Raw genomic sequence first — 23,909 nt, 5'->3', positions numbered from 1 at the left:
TTAGTAAACCATAAGTATATTTGAGTATATTTAAAAAACAGCTGAAGCGAAGGAAATGTCAATAATGTCAGTGATCTTTATTGTCTTCTTCTAGCGCCACCTGATGGTTAAAGTTGGTAGCGGAATAAAACCAGAAGCTTCAGTTTCATTTTAGTCAGTTTGGCAGAGTCGAGGCATTTAGATGTTATGGCTCATTGATGTTGGCTAAATTAATCTAAATAACTTTACTTTGTGACGATAAACCACTGCACAAGACTTATGTGAGATTAAAAGAGATGTATTTGTGTTTCACATTTTTACAAAAATAGAATAATGGACAGAAGGGACGGATCTTCAAACAGCAAACTGTGGTTCTTTATGCCTTTTATGTGTTGCTGACTGGATAGCAGCGAGCAAGGCCAGTAAGCCTACAAAAGTATTTCAATTGTTTTTGGAAGCTTTTTCAGGAGTCATATCTCTAGTCTCCAGTGTCATTGAATATAAATATGACTGGATTCAGACACGTCTACAGGTAGGGCTCAATCTGTGCCAGGCCCGGATTGGCTAATCGGGAGGACCGGGAGAATTCCCGGTGGGCCGGTTCGTTTTTTGGCCGCGAGGGCCGGTGTCCCTAGTTCCAGAATCTGTTGCTCTCAGCAGTCACACTTTTTAAAAATAATTTATTTATTTACTTGACCACAGCCTTCTTATTCATTATTTTACCGCAGCTCTGCTCTTTTTATCTATTTTCTCGTAGCCTCGTGAGCAGGATGCAGCCTGCAGGTTAATGATGATATAACTAGATGAGACACCATCCATCGTACAGCTGTTGAGGTACAGTGGTTAGTACGTTAGATTATGACGCGGCTAACCTGAGTTCGGTCCTTGGTTGATTAACAACTTTTTTTTATTTAAATTTTTATTGTTAAGACATAATATTGTAAGGGTTGTTGAACATTTAAAAGTTCTAAAAGAGCTGTTTTCTCAAAAAAAGACGTGATAGTGTAATTAGAAACTGAATTGGAAATAACCTTATTTTAATATAGTCAGTGGTGAACTGAGGTGGGCCGGTCTGAGGCTTGAAACTCCAGGGCTGAAAGAGTCCCACTCCGGCCCTGATCTGTGCAGAGTGTCCCTTCACTTCTTCATCACCAACACCCCCCCCCCCCCCCCCCCCAACCTCCAACACCCCGGTCGTCTTTAATCTTCAATTCGCGATCGGTCATCAGCCCACCCCCTCCCTCAGTTTGCACTTTAAGCACATACCCTTCGAAGGGTCTCTGCACGGCCCTGGCTGGACTATTTAAAACCTAGCATTGTGGCTTTACAGTAGTCGGCGGTGACATTGCGCCATAAAACAGGCATTACACCCAAATCAGAAAAGCACAACAGAGCAGCAGGGTAAGTTAAAGACATCCAATAACAAGACATTTAAATACCACAATGCAAACATAATTATTATTAAATGCAAAATATTCGACACTGTTTACAAAAAAAAAAAAACTTTTTACGTTTTACTTTTAACTGCTGCAGCTTTTAGAAAATGTTTGCAGAATTGATATATATATATATATATATATATATATATATATATATATATATATATATATATATATATATATATATATATACTTGATATTTCTTTAAATTTGCAAGCTTCCACTTTGTGTTTCTCTGTTTTGCTGAATTTAAAATGTGCTATTAGTATAATGCTCTCATGATTTCCTCTTGATGAATATGATAAAAAAAGAAATAAAACGAGAAACGTGCATTTACAGTGTCAGACAGGTGGTGGGGTCATGCCACCTTCAAAACATTAAATCATACCTTGGCAAAATATTAATAATTGTTCTAATAATTTTATCAGGTTTTTCTTATCATTCATTTATTCGTTTTCTTGTCGGCTTAGTCCCTTTATTAATCCGGGGTCGCCACAGAGGAATGAACCGCCAACTTATCCAGCACATTTTTACGCAGCGGATGCCCTTCCAGCCGCAACCCATCTCTGTAAAACATCCACACACACTACAGAGAATTTAGCCTACCCAATTCACCTGTACCGCATGTCTTTGGACTGTGGGGGAAACCGGGGCAACCGGAGAAACCCACGCGAACGCGGGGAGAACATGCAAACTCCACACAGAAACGCCAATTGAGCCGAGGATCGACCCAGCAACCTTTTTGCTGTGTGGCGATAGCACTACCTACTGTGCCACGGCGTTGCCTTCTCTTATAATAATGACTATTAATGCTCAACAATTCATCGTATACTTATATCTTGGCAGCAGGTGTTTGTGTGCGGAGAAGCTTAAGCTCTTCACAAGTTGTCAGCTGATAAATACCAACACATGAAGACATGAAAAGACAAGTTACAAGAGCATTTAGTCAAGCACATTGTTTTGGATGTCTGTCAATAAAGGATTGCAGGGTAGCCTATATTTGAGAGCTCTGTTCACAAACAGAGAAAATTAGTGCGTGAGCAAACAGATTCGCTCGCTTGTATTACATGAATGCGCTCTTGACTTGCAATACTGCTTTCACATTTGTCAGAGAAATAGCGCCATAGCCTAAGTATAAACCTATTAAATATTACTTGACTGACTACTGCAAAACATTTAAACGGATAAAATAAAAACAAACAAAAAAATTATTGTATTTTCTTTTTTGTCCTCACATGCCTGAAAATTTTATGTCTCATACCAAAATGTTTGGGCATTTTTTGTGTGTTTTTGTATGCACAAATTAAAAACGCATATTTCCAGAAAAAAAAAATATGGTTCAACAGTTTTGGTGATGTCATTGTGAAATTCAGCTTCTCATCAAATGTTAAAATGTGCTTATTTATTACAGATGATCAGTTCTGGAAAGGTGATCAAGTTGTTCTATGATATTTCCTCTCCTTACTCCTGGCTGGCATTTGAGGTGCATAGTATTTTCTGGCTTTAACCTTACATTGCATTGAAGGTGCACTTTTGATCAGTGCTTTTCTTTGTAATCTAACCCACAGCATTTTCATACTCTACCGTTTGATCTACAGAAACCTTTAAATTAGATATTTGCCATTTTGTATGTTTGTAATTGTTTTTTGTTAAGGTGCTGTGTCGTTATAAAAATGTTTGGAACATGGAACTCAAATTGAAACCGGCACATTTAGCAGGCGTCATGTATGGCTCAGGTAATGAAAATAACCTCATTCCAATCTGTACACTACAAAATATAAAAATCCCAGACAGTAAATGTAACTAATTTAGGATTATTCTCCTTATTTCACAAATGTACAAAATACATATATTAATTATAATGTACATTTTCACTATTTGGGAAAAGCTTATTAAGTTTGTTCTTTTCATAGGGAACCAGCACCCTGGATTAAACCCTAGAAAGCTCTTGTACATGACTTCAGATCTGACGCTGCTGTCTCAGTACTTTGGGGTTCCAATGCATCAACCTGAAAATCTAAGCAAAACAGGTCTCTCAGAGAATATTTGTAATGCATTTTTTATTGTTGAGAAAGGGTTTTATCCTATTTAGACATGTAATTTCAAAAACGTAACCCATCTGTTTGTTTTTTGCTTAAATCATATCTGCAGTTACTATCACCATTCACCTCAATATTTTCTGGTTCTGCTGGGAGGAAAATGATGGCGCACTGGGTTGCTGGTTTCCAACTGATCTTTATTTCTATAGCACTTTTACAATGTAGATTGTGCCAGAGTAGATTATAGTGAATTGAAACCGTGTCAGTAGAGTTTTCAGAGTTTAAATTCAGTTCAGTTCAGTGTGGTTTACTCGCTGCTGAGAGTACAAACACTGAAGAGCAAATCCATCGATGCACACATTTCTTATATTCTCCTTTTTCTCTTTGCCGAATTAGACTCTCTGATTCCGATGCATTTTGTGACCGCTGTAGCAGAGAAGGATAAAGATGGTGGCGATCTGGTGGAGAAGGTGTCTAGGGAGCTCTGGAAACGAATGTGGAGCACTCATCAGGACATAGTCCAGCCTGCTTCACTCACAGAGGTATGCTATGCTCATGATGATTACAAATTAAATCAAGATTAGGCGTGTGGATATTCCAAAATCTATTTTAGTACTGACATATACTAAACCTATAACAAATTCAATAATATAAACTATTTTGTTTTGTAAAATCCTTCTGATTTTTACAGGTGGGAATCAAGGCTGGTTTCTCAGCCACTGAGGTGGAAGACATTCTGATCCTTGCTAAATCTCAGCAAATTAAAGACAAGCTGACAAGTATCACAAATGAAGCCCTGGAGTATAAGGTCAGTGGGGGTTGCTTGCATGTCTGGGGTTAGCAAAATTAGTGTTAATAAAACATACTAACACAATTTTCCCCTCTGTAGTGCTTTGGTTTACCATTCATTGTGGTTCAGGTTGATGGGAAGGCTGAGGTCTTCTTCGGGTCAGATAAATTTGAGCTTATGGCGTATTTCCTTGGTAAGACTTAAAATTATCTAATATCCACAGACTCTCCATTGTTCTAAAATGCACCAATAAAAGCAATAAATGCATTTATTTATAGTCTTCTCTCACAGCTGCCATCACTGCTGTGATTATGGGTGTGCATGCAAGCAGTGTGGAGTGTTTGAAAACAGAATACTGTCACTCAGCCATTTCAAACTTCTTATTGCTCTCAAACAAAGAGTAAGAACTCCATTTGAGATATACATCAAGGCCTTAATTTATTGAGCACTTCTGTGATGTAATATCACTTTGAATATATGGTAGAAGTCTGCTCAGAGCACTGGCATCAGATGCCCCAGTAAAAATCCTGTATTACACTGCAAAAAATGCTTTTCTTACTTAGATTTTTTTGTCTTGTTTCTAGTCCAAATATCTCACAATTCTTAAATCAAGAAGAATTTTTAGACAAGCAAAACATATTGTCTTGTTTTCAGCAATAATATGCCAAAATGAAGTAAGTTTTTACTTAAAACAAGCAAAATAATCTGCCAATGGGGTAAGCAAAATAATCTTATGTCAAAAGGAAAAACAAGATTATTTTGCTTACCCCATTGGCAGATTATTTTGCTTGTTTTAAGCAAAAACTTACTTCATTTTGGCATATTATTGCTGAAAACAAGGCAATATGTTTTGCTTGTGTAGAAAATTCTTCTTGATTTAAGAATTGTGAGATATTTGGACTCAAAACTAGACAAAAAAGTAAGAAAAGCATTTTTTGCAGTGTAGTTTGAGTTAGAATTTACTTTATTTATCAGTGAATTATTTAAGATTGATAATCCCTGAATCTCTAGGCAAACCCCAAATCAATGCTTGTGAGGAAAGCGATGCAGTTAAAAAAAAAAAAAATTGATGCACACAAGCAGAACTTTACTAGAGTCCACAGACTTGCACATTGAACAATTGCATGTATATTTAGTCTTATGCATTTTTATTGTGATTGCATCTTAGATGAAATCAACTGTATTTTTAGTCTTACCTTACCTTATCTTACCTTGTGCAATCCATATCTGTAACATTCAGTTGTATAGCCCATTGGAATCTGATAGACATGAACCAAACAAAAGACCAGCCTTTTTTAAGATGCTTTTGTATGGCATCAACTACATCTTGTGTATTCCAGATTCTCTACTGGTAGGTTTAACAGTGCCATATCCTTTGTTTGTAACTAATTACTGGCGTCTGGTGTTGTCCCAAAGACTATGGGTTAAAATACTGTAATAGATGACAACATCACTACTGAAGAATTAAGCTTTCTTCACATAAGAATTCTGGTCAAGCGTACTTGGCTGGAACCAAATGATTACATTGTGATAATTTGCTTAAATGTGCCTTGTGGGATTGGGCCAAAACCCAATTTTTTCCTAACCCAGTTTTTCTGATGATGTTTTAAACCATTTAAATATATAACAAGTAAAACCATTAACTGTAGGATACAAAAATCTTTGGTCAAAGGCTTAAATTTTCCACCCATTCTTTCTTTTGTCTTTCAGGGGAGAAATGGTTGGGGCCTCACCCTACCAAACCCACAGTGTGACGCTGCACCTCCATACTGTATATTTGAAACAACCTCTAAATAAACATATTTAAAATTTTATGCCATTAAGTTGACGATTTCTTTTTGTCATAAATCATTAACAGTGTATTTCATGCACATTAAGTGAGTCGAGTGATGCCTGTATGTCTAAACCTCCTAAAGAAAATTGGTTTCATTAAAAAAAAGAAAAAAAAAGTAAAACATTTTTTACATCTATATATATATATATATATATATATATATATATATATATATATATATATATATATATATATATATATATATATATATATATATATATATTTTTTTTTTTTTTTAATTTTATTTATTATTTAATATTTACCCCCAACATATTCATTTGGGTGTACAAATATTTGGACTGATCTTGTTTTTTTTTTTTTTTTTTTTAGACATCCATACAGTCATACACACTCATACGGACAATTTAGCCTATTCAATTCACCTATACCACATGTCTTTGGAGTGATGGGGGAAACTGGAGCACCCGGAGGAAACCCAAGCCAACATGGGGAGAAGAAAGCACTGACTGATATAAAGACTACATTTCTTAAATAATGACTTTAAAGCTGTAAACCCTGAGTGGAATGATCGGGAGATGGATCCGGGCCAAGCAGTAGCCTCACTTCAAGTGTCAAAGAGAAAGCAGGTATTTGCAGCAGTTTCAGGAGCAGATTAAAAATCCCGCCGCTTGTGCGTGCACGGCTCTTTGTTTATTTTAAACCTAATGGGCTTGTATTTAGCACATTTTGTATGTTACAGGGAGCCTGCAATGGATTAAAATTATTTTTTGCAAACAACAATTGGCAGCAAGCGCATATTCTCTCTCTCATGCACACGGTCAAGCACAATTTCTAAGTATTATGACAATTACTTAATTTCATGTTAATAGGCCTAAATAATTGCCCATATTTTATAATATATTGCTACATAGCCCATTGAGGTGATCTGCAATTTCCTGTCAGACTTCTCTCTTGCTTTTGTGCAAGCCGTATTATTTGTTTAAATGATTATATATTTGAACTTAAAACTAATGCTGCTCACTCGCTGTGAACAGCTGTGTCTCATTTCAGAGCTCTTTTAGTTCTTAAAGTTGCCAATGTAGCAGACAACATAATCGATAATCGATGTGGAAGATATTAACTTTAAATTTTACCCTTAATCTTTATTTACATTGAGTTGAAGGTGCACATTTGACCTGTTTTTGGTTTTCCCTATAAGTCACGATCACCAGCGATCCACGATTGCGATCTTGTTATTGTAACACCATAAAGCCTTTTCTTGTCTTGCCGTGTTTTTGACCCTTTGCTTTGTTTTATTGTTTCCGTTGTTTTGTCCAGACCATTTACCTGTTTTGACCACATATTTTTGTATCACCTGTATGTAGGCATTTGCTCCTGTGATCGACCTTTGCCTGTCTAACCATTCTCTGTTTAATAAATACTGCACATGGATACTCCAGCATCCCCTCAGTTACAGAAGACTCAGCAGCAAATGGATCCAGTAGCAATTCAGATTATGCGGGGGGTGAACAGTGTGTTCTTTTCGGCTCATTAAAACCACTCTTGCTGCTGCATCCTGGATCAGTTACAAATGACTGGATGTAGAGCCTGCTAAAAGAACACGGCCGTGGTTTAGCCTGGGACAGAATGTCCTGACCATGCCTGCCAACAATCTTGTTTTTCCCTGGAGTCTTCGTATTTCACACCCATCTTCCACCTCCCTCCCGTTTTGTTATTTCTCCTGGAAAATTCCTGTAATTTTAGGAAGAGGATAATGATTTTTATATTCTTTTAATGTAATGTAATGTATTTTGGAGCAGCACTGTTGCTCAGTTTTTAGCATGGTTGACTAACAGAAACAAAGTTGCTGATTTAAGTTCTGGCTCAACCAGGAGGCCATGGTTTTCCTCCGGGTGCTCTGGTTTCCTCTACAAAGACAAAGTAACAAGAATGAGAAGACTGTTTGGGTGTTTCCCAGAACTGAGGGTTGTACTCTCAATACTGGCTTGCGGCTGAAAGGGCATCTATGTAAAACAATTACAAAAGTAATTGGCTGTTCATTCCGCTGTGGCGATCCCTGATAAAGTAGGGAATAAGCCGAAAGAGAGTGAGTGATGTATTCTCCATTTTCTCTTTGCCACCTTAGACCCTGTGATTCTGATGCATTTTGTGACAGCAGTAGCAGAGAAGAATAGAGATGGTGGTGATCTTGTGGAGAAGGTGTCTAGAGAGCTCTGGAAATGAATGTGGAGGACTCATTAGGACATAGTCCAGCCTACATCACTCACAGAGGTATGCTACACTCATGATTACAAATTAAATCAACATTAAAGTACAATTACATACGTGGATATTCCAAAATATGCTTTAGCACTGACATATGCTAAACTTATAATAAAGACAATAAAATATACTCTTTTGTTCTTAAAAATCCTTTTGAATTTCACAGGTAAAAATAAAGGCTGGTTTCTCAGGATTAACCCTTGCTGAATCTCAGCAAATCAAAGATAAGCTGACAAGTATCACAAATGAAGCCCTGGAGTATAAAGTCTATGTTGTTTGCTTGCATCTCTGCACCCTTTGTCTTTCCCTCCAAAATTTATTTGTGTTAATAAAACATACTAACACAATTTTTGTAGAGCTTCGGTTTTCCATTTATTGTGTGTAACAGGAAGGCTGAGGTCTTCGGTTCTTACAAACTTGAGCTTATGGAGTATTTCCTAAAAACCAAACCCCAATACCAGATGGGACTCTAAATCTTAACAATTTCTTTTAAAGGCCCTCATATACTTAAAACAAAGAATGAAGCGAAATCACATTGTTTAGAACAAAATCCGGACAAAATAATGTTCATTTTAAGTTTGTTTCGGCAGTTGAAAACAGCTCTTCAGTTGTATTGCAGTAGATGTACAGCAGTTGGTTGTATTGTAGTACTTCAGTTGTGTTGCAGTAGATGTAATGGAGTTAGATGTATTGTATTACTTCAGTTGTGTTGCAGTAAAACTACAAAATACTTAACACAGTATCGAACCTGAGCCTCAATTAGTGAACAATAAACCCATTTAATCTTACCCTCATCATGTACTGGTGCAATAGTATATTTAGAGCCTCCTTCCTTGGGCACTTCTATGACCCTTTAAATCACCAAACTTCACATATCTTGAATCTTCTGACCTTTAATCTACATTCAAAAAGGTAAACAAGCTGTCCAATTTTGAGAGGCAAATTTCACACTTGCAAATCAAAACACTCCTTCCACCAATCTGCAGTTAGTCTCAAATGATCTTGTGCACCCTTGAAAGCAGTCCACAGCCTTGCCTGATGTTCTACAACCCACTCATGCTGTTGCCACTGGCTCTGAGACTCGGCCCAACAAAAAATCCACTGCAAGTCATGGTTCCTGACCGAACATAAAGAAGTGTGGTGACTCACCAGTAGCCTGGAAGACAAGATACCCAATCTCTTTTCTTAGAAGGCGGGAGAGTACATAAGAGGTTATGCAGGGTCCTATTGAAGTGCACACACTGACCATTACCAGCTGGATGAAATGGTGTTGTCCGAGACTTCCAACCCAGGCTCATTCTGAAAACGTAGTCCCGCAGATGCTTCTGGAGACCACGAAATACGTCCCGGGAGGTACGTATTTGTGCAGTTTTTGTTTTCGCAAATCCGCTGTGTGCGCTTTGTCGCATCTTGAACGTCTCTCTCGAGCGCCATTGGCACACGTGCTGTTCTCGTGTTAACCCACCGGAGGCCACTGTCGAATGACCGTCTGTCCGACTGGCTTAATGATTGACTGGGCGACCGGCCAATTAGCCGACCCACCCTCCTCTTCCTTCCTTGAACCCAACCGGTTTTACCAATTGACCCGCGTGCTGGCTTGCTTCCTTAAACCCAAGTAACGATTTACAAAAGCCGTCCAGAAAAAGAAAAGCCCTCATCTGATTTTGACCACGTTTTCGGATTTCACCACATTCTCACCCTGTTATGAACTCATTCACTTTATTTTTTGGATTCTTTTTTTTGTCTTACCTGATTTCTGGAATCGCTCTTCCCCGGACTTGAACCCGATCATCGTGGTCAGCTCCTCTCCACGCCTCCACTCGGCCGGCGTACAAGATGAGCTAACTGGACAAACTGGTTGTTGTGGGAAAGCCCTTCACACGGAGGTAAGCGGCCAGCGGGCGAGCACGAAGAGGAACAGCATCACATCGCCCCGTAGCAATCGCTGAAAAAAATGTACCTCCGGCTACATAAATTGCGGTCTCCATAAATGTCCGCGGGACTACGTTTTTAGAATGAGTTTGGGTTGGAGACTTAATGCCGCAAAGTAAACAAAACTGCTGCATCAGTAGGGACTCAAAATTACGTCCTTGATCTGAATGTCCACACTGGAACACCAAACTTATAAACCATTCTGTAACCAACACATGGGCTACAGTCTTGGCCCTCTGGTGCCAAGTGGGGACAGCTAATGTAAGTTTAGTAAAATCGTTAGACTCGGCCGCCACTAATTATAAAACCCCTGTGAACAGACACCTGTTGGCACAAAGCCACAAATTACAAATAAGCAACAAATCAAAACAAACGCTCCATCATACATACACAGATGTTAGAACATGGCATCACACTTCACATCGCACTTTACCAAAAGCATGATGGGAAATGACTGCCTGACGATTCAGCTAAATGCTTATCGGATGATACTGACAAATTACACTTTATTCTCTATCTACTATTTTTTACTATGGTTTTTACCTGGCTTTGTTGTATACCTTTTTTGTATTTTTGTAGATAACTAAAAAAAAAGACAAAGACCATAACATATGTTTATTAATTTAGATTTACATGCAAACAAAGACAAAACACACCTTTGTAAACACATATCTAATATAACAAAATGTTACAAATAAATAATTAGGATGTGCATGTGCTCTTTTTTATTTCTCTCTTAATTTAAATTCCTGTTTGTTGTCATTTTCACTTTTTTTAATGTTTGTGTGATTTTTTTAGTAAATTGTAATTTTCATGTGGCGTTATTCCATGAAAATTATTCCAACAAAAAATAGCAACATTCATATTTGCATGCATCCAAACAAAGGTAATCAGACTGTTTTGCCATTTTGCCTCATCTTTTTGTATTTTCTTCCAAGAAGTGAAAGAGGTATGGAGTAAACACAAACACTCATACACACACACACACACACGCGCACACACACACACACACACACACACACACACACACACACACACACACACACACACACACTCATGTGAAGTCAAAATTTATGATTAATAGACCAAGAAAATGTTCACGTTTTTATTCTGGAGAAAGTCTCAGGCTATTTATGTTAGTCTGGCTGGAGTAAAAGCAGTTTATATAGGCCTGATAAGCATGTCAATATAATTAACCCCTTAAGAATTATTTTGTACAGAACAAACCACTGTTGTCCAATGGCTTTCCTCATTTTTCTTTAACATACATTAACATACACTTCTTTAACATACATATAACTCTTTAAATGGCACTTTAGGCTGAATACTAAAGTGTGATGTGTCTGACTGACTGCCGTCTTTTGGATGAGACATTAAACCGAGGTCCTGACTCTCTGTGGTCATTAAAAATCCAAGGATGTCCTTCGAAAAAAAGTAGGGGTTTAGCCCCTGCATCCTGGCCAAATCTGCCCAATAGCCTCTGTCCATCATGGCCTCCTATCATGGTCCTTGAAAACAAATTACAGTACTGAATCAACTGGACCCTTGCGTAAATGAAGTGTGCTATTTGGGATTGGGCTAAATCCACACTGCACTTGATGAGACGCTGTACACTTAGCTTGCTAATTATTTTGTTTTTTGTTTGTTTTATTTATTTGTTTTTTTTGTATTAGTTTTTCATCTTTTACTTACCCACCCCCATAGCAATATTTCTCTGGCCCACACCATAAGCATTTGCTTGGCCCACATGCTGCAGTGAATTACGGTACATGATTGGACCAAGTCTGGCTTCCATACAAGAGGCAAACATGGACCATATCTGGGCCAAGTCTCAGCCAAGTTAATAACCCATAACTGGGCCTGAACTGGACCTGATGTGTTGGTGTGTCACGACTGCAATGTTTTTTCTAAACTTATCAAGCATTTTGCTTTATGGCTGTGCTTTTTCTTAAAGCGACCTGATTGATAGAATTTTTTCTTTAATTAAAAATTATTTAAATGTATTTTAAAAGTGGGTCAAGATAGGCCAAACTTAAGTGGTCCACATATACATTTTTAACATTTGGGCAAAATACTACATTTGACTGGCCCAAGTCTTGAGTGCCACCTCTAAAATGGTGCCACCTCGGCCAAACCTGGGTTATGTTAGGCCCACATGTTGTATGCCAGTGCGGACGAATGCCTGCTGTGCCAGCTTGATGCCAAATCTGGACCAGAATTCTTTGCTACCTGGGCAGTTTTCCTGATGATGTTTTAAACAATAAATGTCTACCTAACTGTAGGATATAGAAATCTTTGGTCAAAGGCTCTAATTGTCCACTCATTCTTTCCTTTGTCTTTCAGGGGAGAAATGATTTGGGCCTCACCCTACCAAGCCAAGAGTGTGACACTACTCTTTCAAACTTTGTATTTAAGCAACCTACAACCAAATAAACATATTCAAATTCACACACATTCAAGTCTAAAATGTTAACTCTTACTGTTGGTCACAGAGTAGAATAGGTAACAAAATAATATCTTGTATCTTTTGATGGCCAAGTAGTGTGTTTAGATGAAGAGACGAAGTTAAGATTAAGCACAGTTTAGCAGGGTGGAGACAAATAACCATTAAAAGTGTAATCTAGACAAAATCAATATGGCAAACAAATTTTGGCAGATTATGGCAAAATTGTTGTCTTTGTCAGCATGACGCAATGAAAAATTGAGACAAATTTTGTCAAAATAAGCATTTACTACCAAAAGTTATTACCAATTTTGTAAGTTTCATTATTAATAATGATGAATGATATATAACTCTTGGCCAATAGGTGACACTGTAACCAAGTTTATGTGATGTGGTCAGTCTAAAGGTGACAATGATACACTTTAAGTTGGGTGTCAGTATGTTTAAGAATTGCAGAGATACAGTCTCAGATTCAGAGGAATTAAGAGGCTTTAATTTATTTTATGATCATGTCATCTACAAACCGGTTGATGATTGATTAACGCAATCTAAATAATACATACAGTTGAAGTCAGAATTATTAGCCCCCCTTTTAATTTTTAATTTTTAAAAAAAAAAATTTCCCAAATTATGTTTAACAGAGCAGGGAAATTTTCATAGTATGTCTGATAACATTTTTTCATCAGGAGAAAGTCTTATTTGTTTTGTTTCGGCTAGAATAAAAGCAGTTTTAAAAAAAACATTTTTGGGACAATATTATTAGCCCCTTTTTTTATTAGCTATTTTTTCAATAGTCTACAGAACAAACCATTGATATACAATAACTTGCCTTATTACCCTAACCTGCCTAGTTACCCTGATTAACCTAGATAAGCCTTTAAATGTTACTTTAAGCTTTATAGAAGTGTCTTGAAAAACATATAGTCAAATAATATTTACTGTCATCATGGCAAAGATATAATAAATCGGTTATTAGAAATGAGTTTTTAAAACAATTATGTTTAGAAATGTGTTGAAACAATCAACAATCAATCCGTTAAACAGAAATTGGGGGAAAAAATAAATAAACAGGGGCGCTAATAATTCAGGGGGCTAAGAGTTCTGACTTCAACTGTACCCAAGCAATTTATCACACAATTTCAGTAAAAAGCTTCCCTTTTCATGGTTAATTTCATTCGAACGACGTTTCGTAATATTCCACAGTCCAAAAATGATATTCCTTGTGTGAAGAACCCCATCATAAAGTGTAAACACTAAAAAGTGTATACTCAGGGTGCGAATTACAGGGGGGTTTGGAGGGGATTGACCCCTCCTAATTACACCTTACAAGTAATGGGTTAGACCCACCTTTGAGTTTAGAACTGCCTTAATCCTTCGTGGCATAGATTCAACAAGGTGCTGGATATATTCCTTGGTCCATATTGAGATAGCATCACACAGTTGCATGCACATACATGATGCGAATCTCTCGTTCTACCACATTCCAAAGGTGCTCTATTGGATTGAAATCTGGTGACTGTGGAGGCCATTTGATTACAGTGAACTCATTGTCATGTTCAAGAAAACAGTCCAATATGATTCATGCTTTATGCCGTGATGCGTTATCATGCTGGAAATAGCCAACAGAAGATGATACACTGTGGTCATAAAGAGATGGACATTTGGCGAAGGGATGGTGTTGACACGATGCTCATTAGGTACCAATGGGCCCAAAGTGTGCCAAGAAAATATCCCCCACAAATATCCCCCTTACACCACCAGCCTGAACCGTTGATAAAACGTATAAGTGAACCTAATAAAGTGGCCGTAAGTGTAACTTTACATTACATTACATTACATGATGTCTTTTCTTTTTGTTTTTCACAGGCAGGATTAAAGGCAGGTCTTACAGCCAGTGAGGTGGATGAATTGCTGACCCTCGCCACATCTCAGGCAATCAAAGACAATCAAAGAAGTGAAGCCATTAAGTATAAAGTCAGTGCACTTTAATTTTCTTCTTTCTATCCAAAATGTCTTTGTAGTGTATTAGAATAAATACTCCTTACAGTGATTTTTTTTCTCCACCGGTTTTTGCAGTGCTTTTGTTTTCCCACCATTTTTTTCTTATTAGATTAGTGTCCTATAGCATATTTTAATTCTTAAATTCCTAAGTAATTTTAGAGTATAAAAAAACCCTTGCTGTCCAGTATAGCTCTTTTTATTTTGTGTTGCGGGAGAGAACTGGTGCATTTACTTGATCAAAAATACAATAAAAAGATTTTTTTTAATATCATTACAATTTAAGTAACTGCTATCTAATATGTTCATCATTGTCATGGTTTTAGACCATAAGTACATTTGAGATTTGAAAACAGATATAGGAAAACAGTATAAGAAATGGCAATCGGGTATGGGTCCGTGTAATGCTTTAAAGTTCTTTGTTCATTGTCAGTAATCTGTATTGTCTTCCAGCGCCATCCAATGATTAAAGGTTCAGGACACCCTGGAGAACTTTTTTTTTATATTAACAGATGTGTGTGTGTCAGGGGCAGACTGGCCATCTAGCAATTCTGGCAAATGCCAGAAGGGCCGGACCATTTTTTTAAAATGTAGGCCGGTATGCTATTTTTTAAATAACGTTTTTTTAATATGTATTGTTTTTACATGTTTTTCTCTTGCAAGATGTGAATATTATGATGATGATGATGATGATGATGATAGTAATAATAATAATAATAATAAATGTTAAGCGTTGGCCCAATCGGTAATGGTTGACTGGTTTCGAGATGGGCAGACCCAATCAGAGGTTACATGGACGTAATCAAAATCTGGCAAGAATGTCAAACAAACAGTAAGTGCAACACAAGCTAATTGTCAGAGATGGACCGTTAAAAAAAAAAAGAAAAGGCGGTGCCGAAAAGCCAAGAAAACGCAAAAAAATTGCTCTAAAATCAGACGCTGCCAAATGCATAACATTAACTGAAATAGACTGGAAAGGACACTGTTGACAGCAAGAAGGTCGATGGTTTGTACCTCGGCTGGTTAGCTGGTGTTTCTGTGTGGAGTTTGCATGTTCGCATGGGTTTCCTCCCGGTTTCCCTCACAAGTCCAAACACATGTGCTATAGTCGAATTGGGTAGGCCTAATTGGCCATAGTGCATTTCAAGAGTTCACACTTAGCTGATGATTGATAGTAAATCTAGTTTGGCGTGCTGTCCCGGGAGAGAGCCCTGAGCTTATAAGATCCTCGAGCCCTGGGCTCCCTCCCGTTGCAAGGCGAGAGGGGAGTTTGAGCTTAGGTAGATCTCGATGACTCCCCTTCTTGCTTGTTGTAGCTAAGTGTCGGATATGTATGCTGAAAGGTGTACTCAGAGTTTAGCTAATGTATTTTGATTAATTGTTTAGAGTGCTTGTTTTTGAACTGTGGGAGGAAACCGGAGGACCCGGGGAAAACCCACGTGACCACGGGGAGAACGAGCAAACAGAAGTGCCCACAGAAATGCCATCTGGTTTGGAAAGGAATTAAACCAGGGGCATTCCTGCTGTGAGGCAACAGCGCTAATCGCTGGCCACCGTGACGCCCGTTTGAAAGGAGGGAAAGTAGGGTTGGGTGGGGAGGTTTCTTCAAGACGAAGATATTTAGATGAAAAAAGTCTGGTTATTTATAGTGAGTTAAGGATCGTCTGATAGGATAATCAGTCATTAGCTAAAGTTGGAACAGCTGTGAACAATCATAAGCACGTGATCCTCTCGAAATTTGTTTATGAATAAACTTCACGTATGTGAATTTGTGTGTATAGGGGTTTCCCAATGATGGGTTGCAGCTTGGAGGACATCAGCTGCGTAAAATATGGTACTTCTTACATTATGTCACCATCTGTACAACAATATAAGTAGTGAATGTGCGTGTCCGTGGATGGGGCTGTGTTGGTGTCGTAATGTGGGCTGGTGTGGCCAGGGCAGATTTTTAGTCCCAGTCCGCCCCTGGTGTGTGTTGAGCATCAGTTAAGACAATAGCCCCTTTCACACATACAGACCTTTCCGGAAAATTGCCGGTTGTATGTGTTAACAGGTCCTTTTTGAAAATACCGGTAAATTCGTTCTGGCTATTTTCCGGAAAGAGAAGTTGTAACATTACCGGCAATTTGCCGGAATGCTGCGCTGTGTGAATGCAGAAGGAAGATTGCCGTAATAAGCGCGTGCACGTCTAGAACGTGCTGACGTGAGACGTCTACTTTAGCCAATCACAACAGTCAGGCGCATTTACGTCCGCGCGGTTTGTGAGAATAAAAGCCTTTGAATATTTTTCCAGACACATTTAGCTGCTAGAAGTTAGTCAGATCACGTTTATATGTTCTTCTTAATGCCAACTGTGTAAATAATCATCGATGAGATGCTTATAATAAGCCATTGTTTGTTTACCTTCAAGCTTTGCGTGTGCCTGTGAAACAGCCTGTGAGCGCTTGCACACGCACATGAACATCTCGACATGCGAAAGTGATCCTGCGAAAGTTGTTTACAATATTGATCATCCACAGAGTTTGTAATTTAGTCAAATGTTTACAAATACAAGCGCAGCCGTTTAAAGCTCATTTGTGGTGAATGATGTCAGAATTTACCGGTATTTTGGAATGGATGTGTGAATGCTCTTTTCTGGAAAATTTCCGTAACGTCCTCGCCTGTGTGAACAGCGCTTTTTTGAATATACCGGTAAAGTCGTTCCGGAAATTTTCCAGATATTTACCGGTATCACTGTGTGAAAGGGGCTATTGTTAGCACCTGAAGGCTTTAATTGTGGGGGGAAACTGGATATTTTTGAGCTTTTGTCAGCTAATTTCAGCTTCGGGGTTTAAAATGATTTTTGGGGCTGGATCAAAATCAGCGACGTAGCGCAGAACTGCAAGTGCAATGATGACGCGTCGGTTTCTCATTATTATTCATAGCAGAGTTTTCTTATCCTATGAGAAGAGCCGGCTGCTTAATTATTCATGAGACCTGCCAGTGTCAAGCCCGAGCTGAGAGACACGGAAACCACGGCACAGTATTTAGCCGTTCATGAAGGCTCATATGCGTTTGTTTCCATGATCCACGGGGTTTGTTGCATGTTTTCCCCCGCGATCTTGTCAGGGCCGATCATACAGCAAAGCTGTGTGTGTGCTGCTAGCTTTTTTGTAGGGAGAGCAGCACGAGAATTAGAGAATGGCGGATGTTGTCTTTTATCAGGAGTTCGTTCACATTCAGACACATCGCCATGCTGCTGTGTTTGCCTAAATCCTCCAGATTACCAGCAGGGTTAATGGTTAAAATGAACAGGTCAGGAGACCTGCTGCACTGAGTCTGCTGGATACGGGGATTGAGGGAGAAGTCCTCATTTATAGTGTTTACATGAACACACATCTTTATAATGATATAAATTGTGGTTTTCTGTTTATGAAATTATGAATAACAAATGTAGCAGGGCATTAAATCACTGTTCATTTCTTTGCATTTTAACTTTGTAAACTATAAACTCATGCCTCTCCTCACGGTTTGTGTCTCATTTTGTGAGCTAACTGACCTTCTCCCCTGCTGGCTACGCCCACTCCTGCCTGATGCACGGAAAAATATCTTACTGACTCATGTGAGATTAAAAATAGATTTATTTTGTGTTTCACAGTTTTACAAAAACAGAATAATGGACAGAAGGGACGGATCTTCAAACTGCAAACTGTGGTTCTTTATGCCTTTTATGTTAGCAGACTGGATAGCTAGGCAGCAAGCTAGGCCAGTAGGCCTAGAAAAAAATGTATTCAAGTGTTTGGAAGTTGCTTTTTCTGAAGTCATTCAGTGTCACGTTGAAGATAAATATAGCTGGACTCTATATAAATCAAGCATACATTGGGGCTTTACAGTGTAGTCGGCGGTGGCAGTGCACCATAATACAGACATCACATCCAAATCAGAAAAGCACAACAGAGCAGCAGGGTAAGTTAAAGACATGCAATAACAAGACATTTAAATGACACAATGCAAACACGATTATTACTAAATGCATCTTGTAGGGAATTGCAGCATCAGTAATGTTTTTCTTTCCTCTCCTGAACAGAAGGTTAAAAGACAGCTTCAAGTAACTGCTATTTCAGGTCAAGTGCATGTCAAGTAACATCCTAGTATATGTGTATAAGTTATTTTGTTAGATAAGCTGCAGATTTGGCTTCAGTACTGACTAAACTAATGTATATGCACAAATATAATATTGTATGGCTTCCTATTAAAAATATAAATTTATAGCTTAGATTTGTGAGGGGTGTACAGCAACAGCTTTTAGAAAATGTTTGCAGAGTTTATACAGGATATTTCTTTAAATTTGCAAGATTCAAAATTTTACTTTTGTGGTTCACTGAATTTAAAATGTACTATTAGTATAATGCTCTTATGATTTCCTCTTGATGAAAATGATAAAAAAAGTAAGAAATAAAATAAGAAACATGCATTTACAGTGTCAGACATGTGGTGGGGTCATGCCACTTTCAAAACATTAAATCATACCTTGGAAAAATATTACTAATTGTTCTAATATCAGGTTTTTCATATCATAATGTTGACTATTAATTCTCAATACAGCATGCATCTGAATCTCATTTCTTGGCAGCAGGTATTTGTGTTGGGAATTCTATAAGCTCCTCTCAAGTTGTCAGCTGCACACAGCAGCGTTTTGGATGTCTGCCAGTAAAGGACGAAGTAGGTTACCCTTACTAAATATTTATCCAGTATAATTATGTAGACGCTCTTTCAAATTTCACTCGTACAAAAGTACTTGATTTTTCAATTACAAAATAAATAAATAAATAAATATATAAATAAATAAATAAAGGATAGAACTTTATTATCAAAACTTGTCATACACTGGTAACTACTAACAATAATGACAGTTCAAGAGTAAAAACAAATGAAAATAACTAATTATACCACATAGTGTATATTTAAGAAAATGTGCTGACAAATAAAAACATACAATATTAAAAAAAAGTAGCACAAGGCAAATGAAAAGAATGACATGTAACCATTCTAGTTTTGTGTTTATGTTTATTAGGGAAGAGTAAAGTCAACATTTCTGAACACTCTATACATTTGGGCTTGCATCTCGACCTTATAGTAGATTTAGTTCACAAACAACAGCTCATCATGACAGAAAATATGATTATGATTTACAACAATAAATCCTAAAATTGCAGCATTAGAAAATGTACATTTCATGCCAATAATCACAGGCACTCAAGCTCAGAGGATCTCCTGATTTTGATTCCATGTAAATCACTTAATAAATTCAGTGGATCTTTCGAAACAGTAAATTGATGACTCAAGAAGAGATGCACTTGGATCTGTTCAGTTAAAAAATGAATTGTTTAGTCAAATTTCTGAACCATTTTAACCAGTTTTAAATGCAATGCCAGCATGCCATAGGCAAATACTATAGATAAACTTTGCTATATGTCGAACATGTAATCATTATCCTCAGTAATTGCCGGATTTAAGTCGTGACGTGTGAAATACTGTTTCCGGGTCCAAGCTGCTACTCATTTAAATAGAGAAAATATTCATTTATGGCCACTTTTTAGTCATATCACACATTAAATTACATTTTCTATAAAATCATGGTCTACACAACTTTGGACTTCTGCATCACAAATACCAATATTGTAACAATTTATACATAAATAATCACTTTCTGGCCATCGGATATTAGGCATGGATATATACAGTTGAAGTCAGAATTATGAGCGCCCCTGTTTATTTTTTTCCCCCAATTTCTGTTTAACAGAAAGAAAATTTTTTCAACCCATTTCTAAACATAATAGTTTTAATAACTGATCATGTCTAATAACTAATTAAGTTTATCTTTGCCATGATGACACTAAATAATATTTGTCAAGATATTTTTCAAGACACTTATACAAAAGTGACATTTAAAGGTTTAACTAGGTTAATTAGGTTAACAAGGCAGATTAGGGTTATTTGGCAAGTTATTGTATAACGATGGTTTGCTCTGTAGACTATTGAAATAAAATGTAGCTTAAAGGGGCTAATAATTTTGACTCTAAAATGTTTGTTTGTTTTTTAATTTTTTTTAAAAACGGCTTTTATTCTAGCTGAAATAAATGAAATAAGACTTTCTCTTGATGAAAAAATATATTATGAGACATACTGAGTAAATTTCCTTGCTCTGTGAAACATCATTTGGGAAATATTTAAAAAAGTAAAAAAAAAAAAAGAAGAAGAAGGGGAGGGGGGTTGCTAATAATTCTGACTTCAACTCTATATTACGATCGTGATTTTCGAAAGTATTACACCACTTTGCAAACGTTACGTTTGATAAAGTGCTTTTTTTTAACAACAGCAATTATACAATTTAAACATGACATCCAAATAATACAAACGTAACTAATAACATAAATAAGCTAAAAAAATAAATGGCATAAAATAAATAAAAAGACAACCTCAAAATAGAAACCCTTACAATGAAAATATAACTATTATAATAAGGGATTATTCACCCTATACCCGATTGACAGCAAGTTTACTATTCAATATAACTCTTTTGCAGCTTTAATTGTATCTTGACACTTTTACTATTAATATACTGGAGCGAGTCTATATATAAATTAAAATCTAGAAACCTTTAATCTAGGTTTAGAATTATTCAATCTACATTTATCAATATGAAATGTACCATATAAAATCCAAAGATTCATTATAAATTGCACAAAAGAAGAAAAAATAAATTACATCTTTTGGGGTCAAATTACATCGAAAACCTGATTTTATTTTGGACATACAATGATATGTCTTCCCAAAACTTTGAATGTTGACATTCATAAAAAAGATGAACCAGAGACTCTGGATGATCCAAACAGAACGAGCAGTTTCCATCAGTCTGCATAAATGTAAACAATGTATCATTGCTAACATAAATGTTATGAAATATTTTTTAATGTAGTTCCCTATGTTTATTACCTATGCAGAAACGAAAAGGAAGCAACCAAGCTTTTTTCCAAATAAATATCTTCAAAACAAAGATTCCAAACAAATGTACCTCTAGGCTTTAAAGCTGTTTTAAAAAAATTATAATCTAATAACTTTGTTTGTACATTTTTTTTTTTTTTACTAAAAACCATCTACTCCATTTATGTTTAGTACAGGATCAATTCTATGATACTAAATGAGGACATATGACTTCCCATTAGCATAAGTTTAAAAAAAAAGTATTGTACTTACTGAACATTTCCAATCAAATTCATAACAAATATTACAATAGAATATTCACATTTTGCATAACATCTAGAAAAATAACAAAAAAATAAATAAATAAATAAAATAAAAAATAAATAAATAAATAAATAAATAAATAATTTAAAGAACAAGACAATTACCATAGAGAAGTTTTTATATTCACTGTTCTGGTCGCTTTACGATTTTATAATCAGCCTTGAAATGGAAGATGTTAGAATCCTCTTCATCCATTTACACTTGTGTATATGAAATTTGTCTAATAGTATCAAAAGATTTAACATAAACAGGCGATTCTTATTGTTATCTTTTTTTATGTGCATAAAATGATGTCTCTTTTTTTATATTAATTCTATGACCACTCATTATATTAAAATAGACATTCAACATCAAACCAAAAAATATTTAACATACATACAATCAAAAAAAGAAATGCATCACAGTCTCAACATCTAATTTGCAAAAAACACAAGATTCAGATTATATCTCTTGAGAAAATGGTTGGTTGTATATATTTTATGTATAACTTTAAAATATATTTCACTGACTTTATTAGTGGCACAATATTTGTTGTTATAAAGTCAGATCAAGTTCCAATTGATATTCTCAAATTGGTTATTCCAAAAGTACTTGTTTAAAAGTTGCAGGATAATGAATCAAACTTCTAGGAAATATATATATAATAATAGCCTGCCTATGAAAATTAGATAACTGAATGGGGAGTTAATTAATATCAAAGTCACACTTTAAAAGAAACTCTATACCACCGACTTTTTCAAAAAATAAGGTTTGGGAATATATACTAAATTACATTTTTATGTTTAATATAATGTTTAATCCAATTCAGTTTAAAAATTGTATTGGAATTATCAAAATCTTGCAGCCTTCTTGATTATATGAATTACATAAAATATTTGTATTTAAATAGTGAGGTTTGTTTTTCCATATGAAATTAAATAGCCCCGAATCAATTTTTTTGATAACTTATTTTGGTACAGTTTAATATAGCGCTTGGACCCGGAAGCCGCTTTGCGTGACGTTACACTTAACAAGTGGATAGGCTACGACCCAAACTAACTTGTCTAAGTATCTATGGAACAAAATCAATGCCAAAAGTCTTAAATTAAAAAGCTTGTTGAATATCACAAACTGAAAAAAATAATACACCGTATTAACAAGTTCTTGCATTTTAATGACTTGAATTCCAGGGTTTGTATTTTTAGGTCCTGAAATTTAACATATCTGTTTATTTAAGCTGTGAATATTTAAACGAAAAATATTTTAAACACGTTTTCATACTTGAAAATTTAATAATTCATATTCAATTTTCAGATTTTACTTACAAAATATTCAATACCCTTTAAAAATAGGGTGTATAATATTCAAAAGGTAATTTTCAGTTCATTTTATTTCAGTTCAAATATTCACTTCCATAAATTCAGTGGATCAAATTTGACTGATAAAATTCAACATTACATCCGGGAACTGCAGGAAAAGCAATAGATTGCAGATTGAAGATCGCCAGCTGCTCTAGCTTTCACCAGCAGGTGGAGATGGAATAATGTAAGATTTTTAACCCAGTAAACAGGCGAGAAAAAGGCTAATAAAGGCAGAAAAGTAGCATTTAATATTAATATCAATGCTTTGGACATTATAAATGATAAAAAGTATGAGTAAAATGAGTAAATGAGGTTTTAGTCATCTATATTTGCCCTTATGTAACGGAAGCCAGCTGGTGATCGCGTAAATCTCAGTCCTCGGATCCAGCGACAGACGTTGTTCTGCAATCTTTAGCATCCTCGGAGCTTGTCACCCATGCCGGCTCGCTCCCTGCTCGGACCGGTGCGGTTACTTGCACATAAACCGTCTTTTGATGAATATGATGTTACACATTGTCTATCTTTATTGACTCTTTCTTCCATACTATAAATTATAATTGTATAAATAGTTTTGGTGACGTCATTGTGAAATTCAGCTTCTCATC

The 23,909-nt window shown here is 36.3% G+C and overlaps 2 protein-coding genes across 14 annotated transcripts in view; both read left to right on the top strand.

Moving 5' to 3' along the window:
• The first annotated feature begins 135 nt into the window (after positions 1-135).
• gstk4 (glutathione S-transferase kappa 4) lies at positions 136-14,653 on the top strand. 7 transcript variants are annotated; one of them, XM_087286228.1, is made up of 10 exons: positions 136-532; positions 1,108-1,380; positions 2,830-2,901; positions 3,073-3,154; positions 3,332-3,448; positions 3,854-3,999; positions 4,149-4,265; positions 4,347-4,440; positions 8,168-8,313; positions 8,471-9,657. In XM_087286228.1, the coding sequence occupies exons 3-9, from the start codon at positions 2,830-2,832 to the stop codon at positions 8,263-8,265; spliced, it is 726 nt and encodes a 241-aa protein (XP_087142354.1). In that variant the 5' UTR covers positions 136-532; positions 1,108-1,380; the 3' UTR covers positions 8,266-8,313; positions 8,471-9,657.
• The window catches only part of LOC147833384 (glutathione S-transferase kappa 1), a 14,206-nt gene continuing 4,848 nt past the window's right edge, over positions 14,552-23,909 (top strand). The window contains exons 1-3 of one of the 7 annotated variants that reach the window (XM_087287318.1): positions 18,327-18,622; positions 18,744-18,780; positions 19,262-19,378. Coding sequence is in view for 3 of the 7 variants with exons in the window: in XM_087287312.1 (XP_087143438.1) it covers positions 18,442-18,622; positions 19,293-19,378 (267 nt within the window). In the remaining 4 variants the exon portion in view is untranslated. The other 6 variants (XM_087287316.1, XM_087287312.1, XM_087287313.1 and 3 more) reach the window with 6 other exon arrangements.

This window comes from Danio rerio, chromosome 16 (genome assembly GCF_052040795.2).
Source record: "Danio rerio strain M-AB ecotype USA chromosome 16, GRCz13ab, whole genome shotgun sequence".
NCBI classification, from domain to species: Eukaryota; Metazoa; Chordata; class Actinopteri; order Cypriniformes; family Danionidae; genus Danio; species Danio rerio.
Note: the sequence above shows the minus strand (reverse complement) of the source record. Positions and strands in the feature narration are given on the sequence as shown.

Excerpts from the sequence above, each read along its gene's own strand:
- gstk4 (XM_087286230.1), top strand. The coding sequence starts at position 2,830 with ATGATCAGTTCTGGAAAGGTGATCAAGTTGTTCTATGATATTTCCTCT. Across the intron at positions 4,266-4,346 it reads ATGAAGCCCTGGAGTATAAG|TGCTTTGGTTTACCATTCAT; the intron begins GTCAGTGGGGGT and ends TCCCCTCTGTAG. Across the intron at positions 4,441-8,167 it reads GCTTATGGCGTATTTCCTTG|ACCCTGTGATTCTGATGCAT; the intron begins GTAAGACTTAAA and ends TTGCCACCTTAG.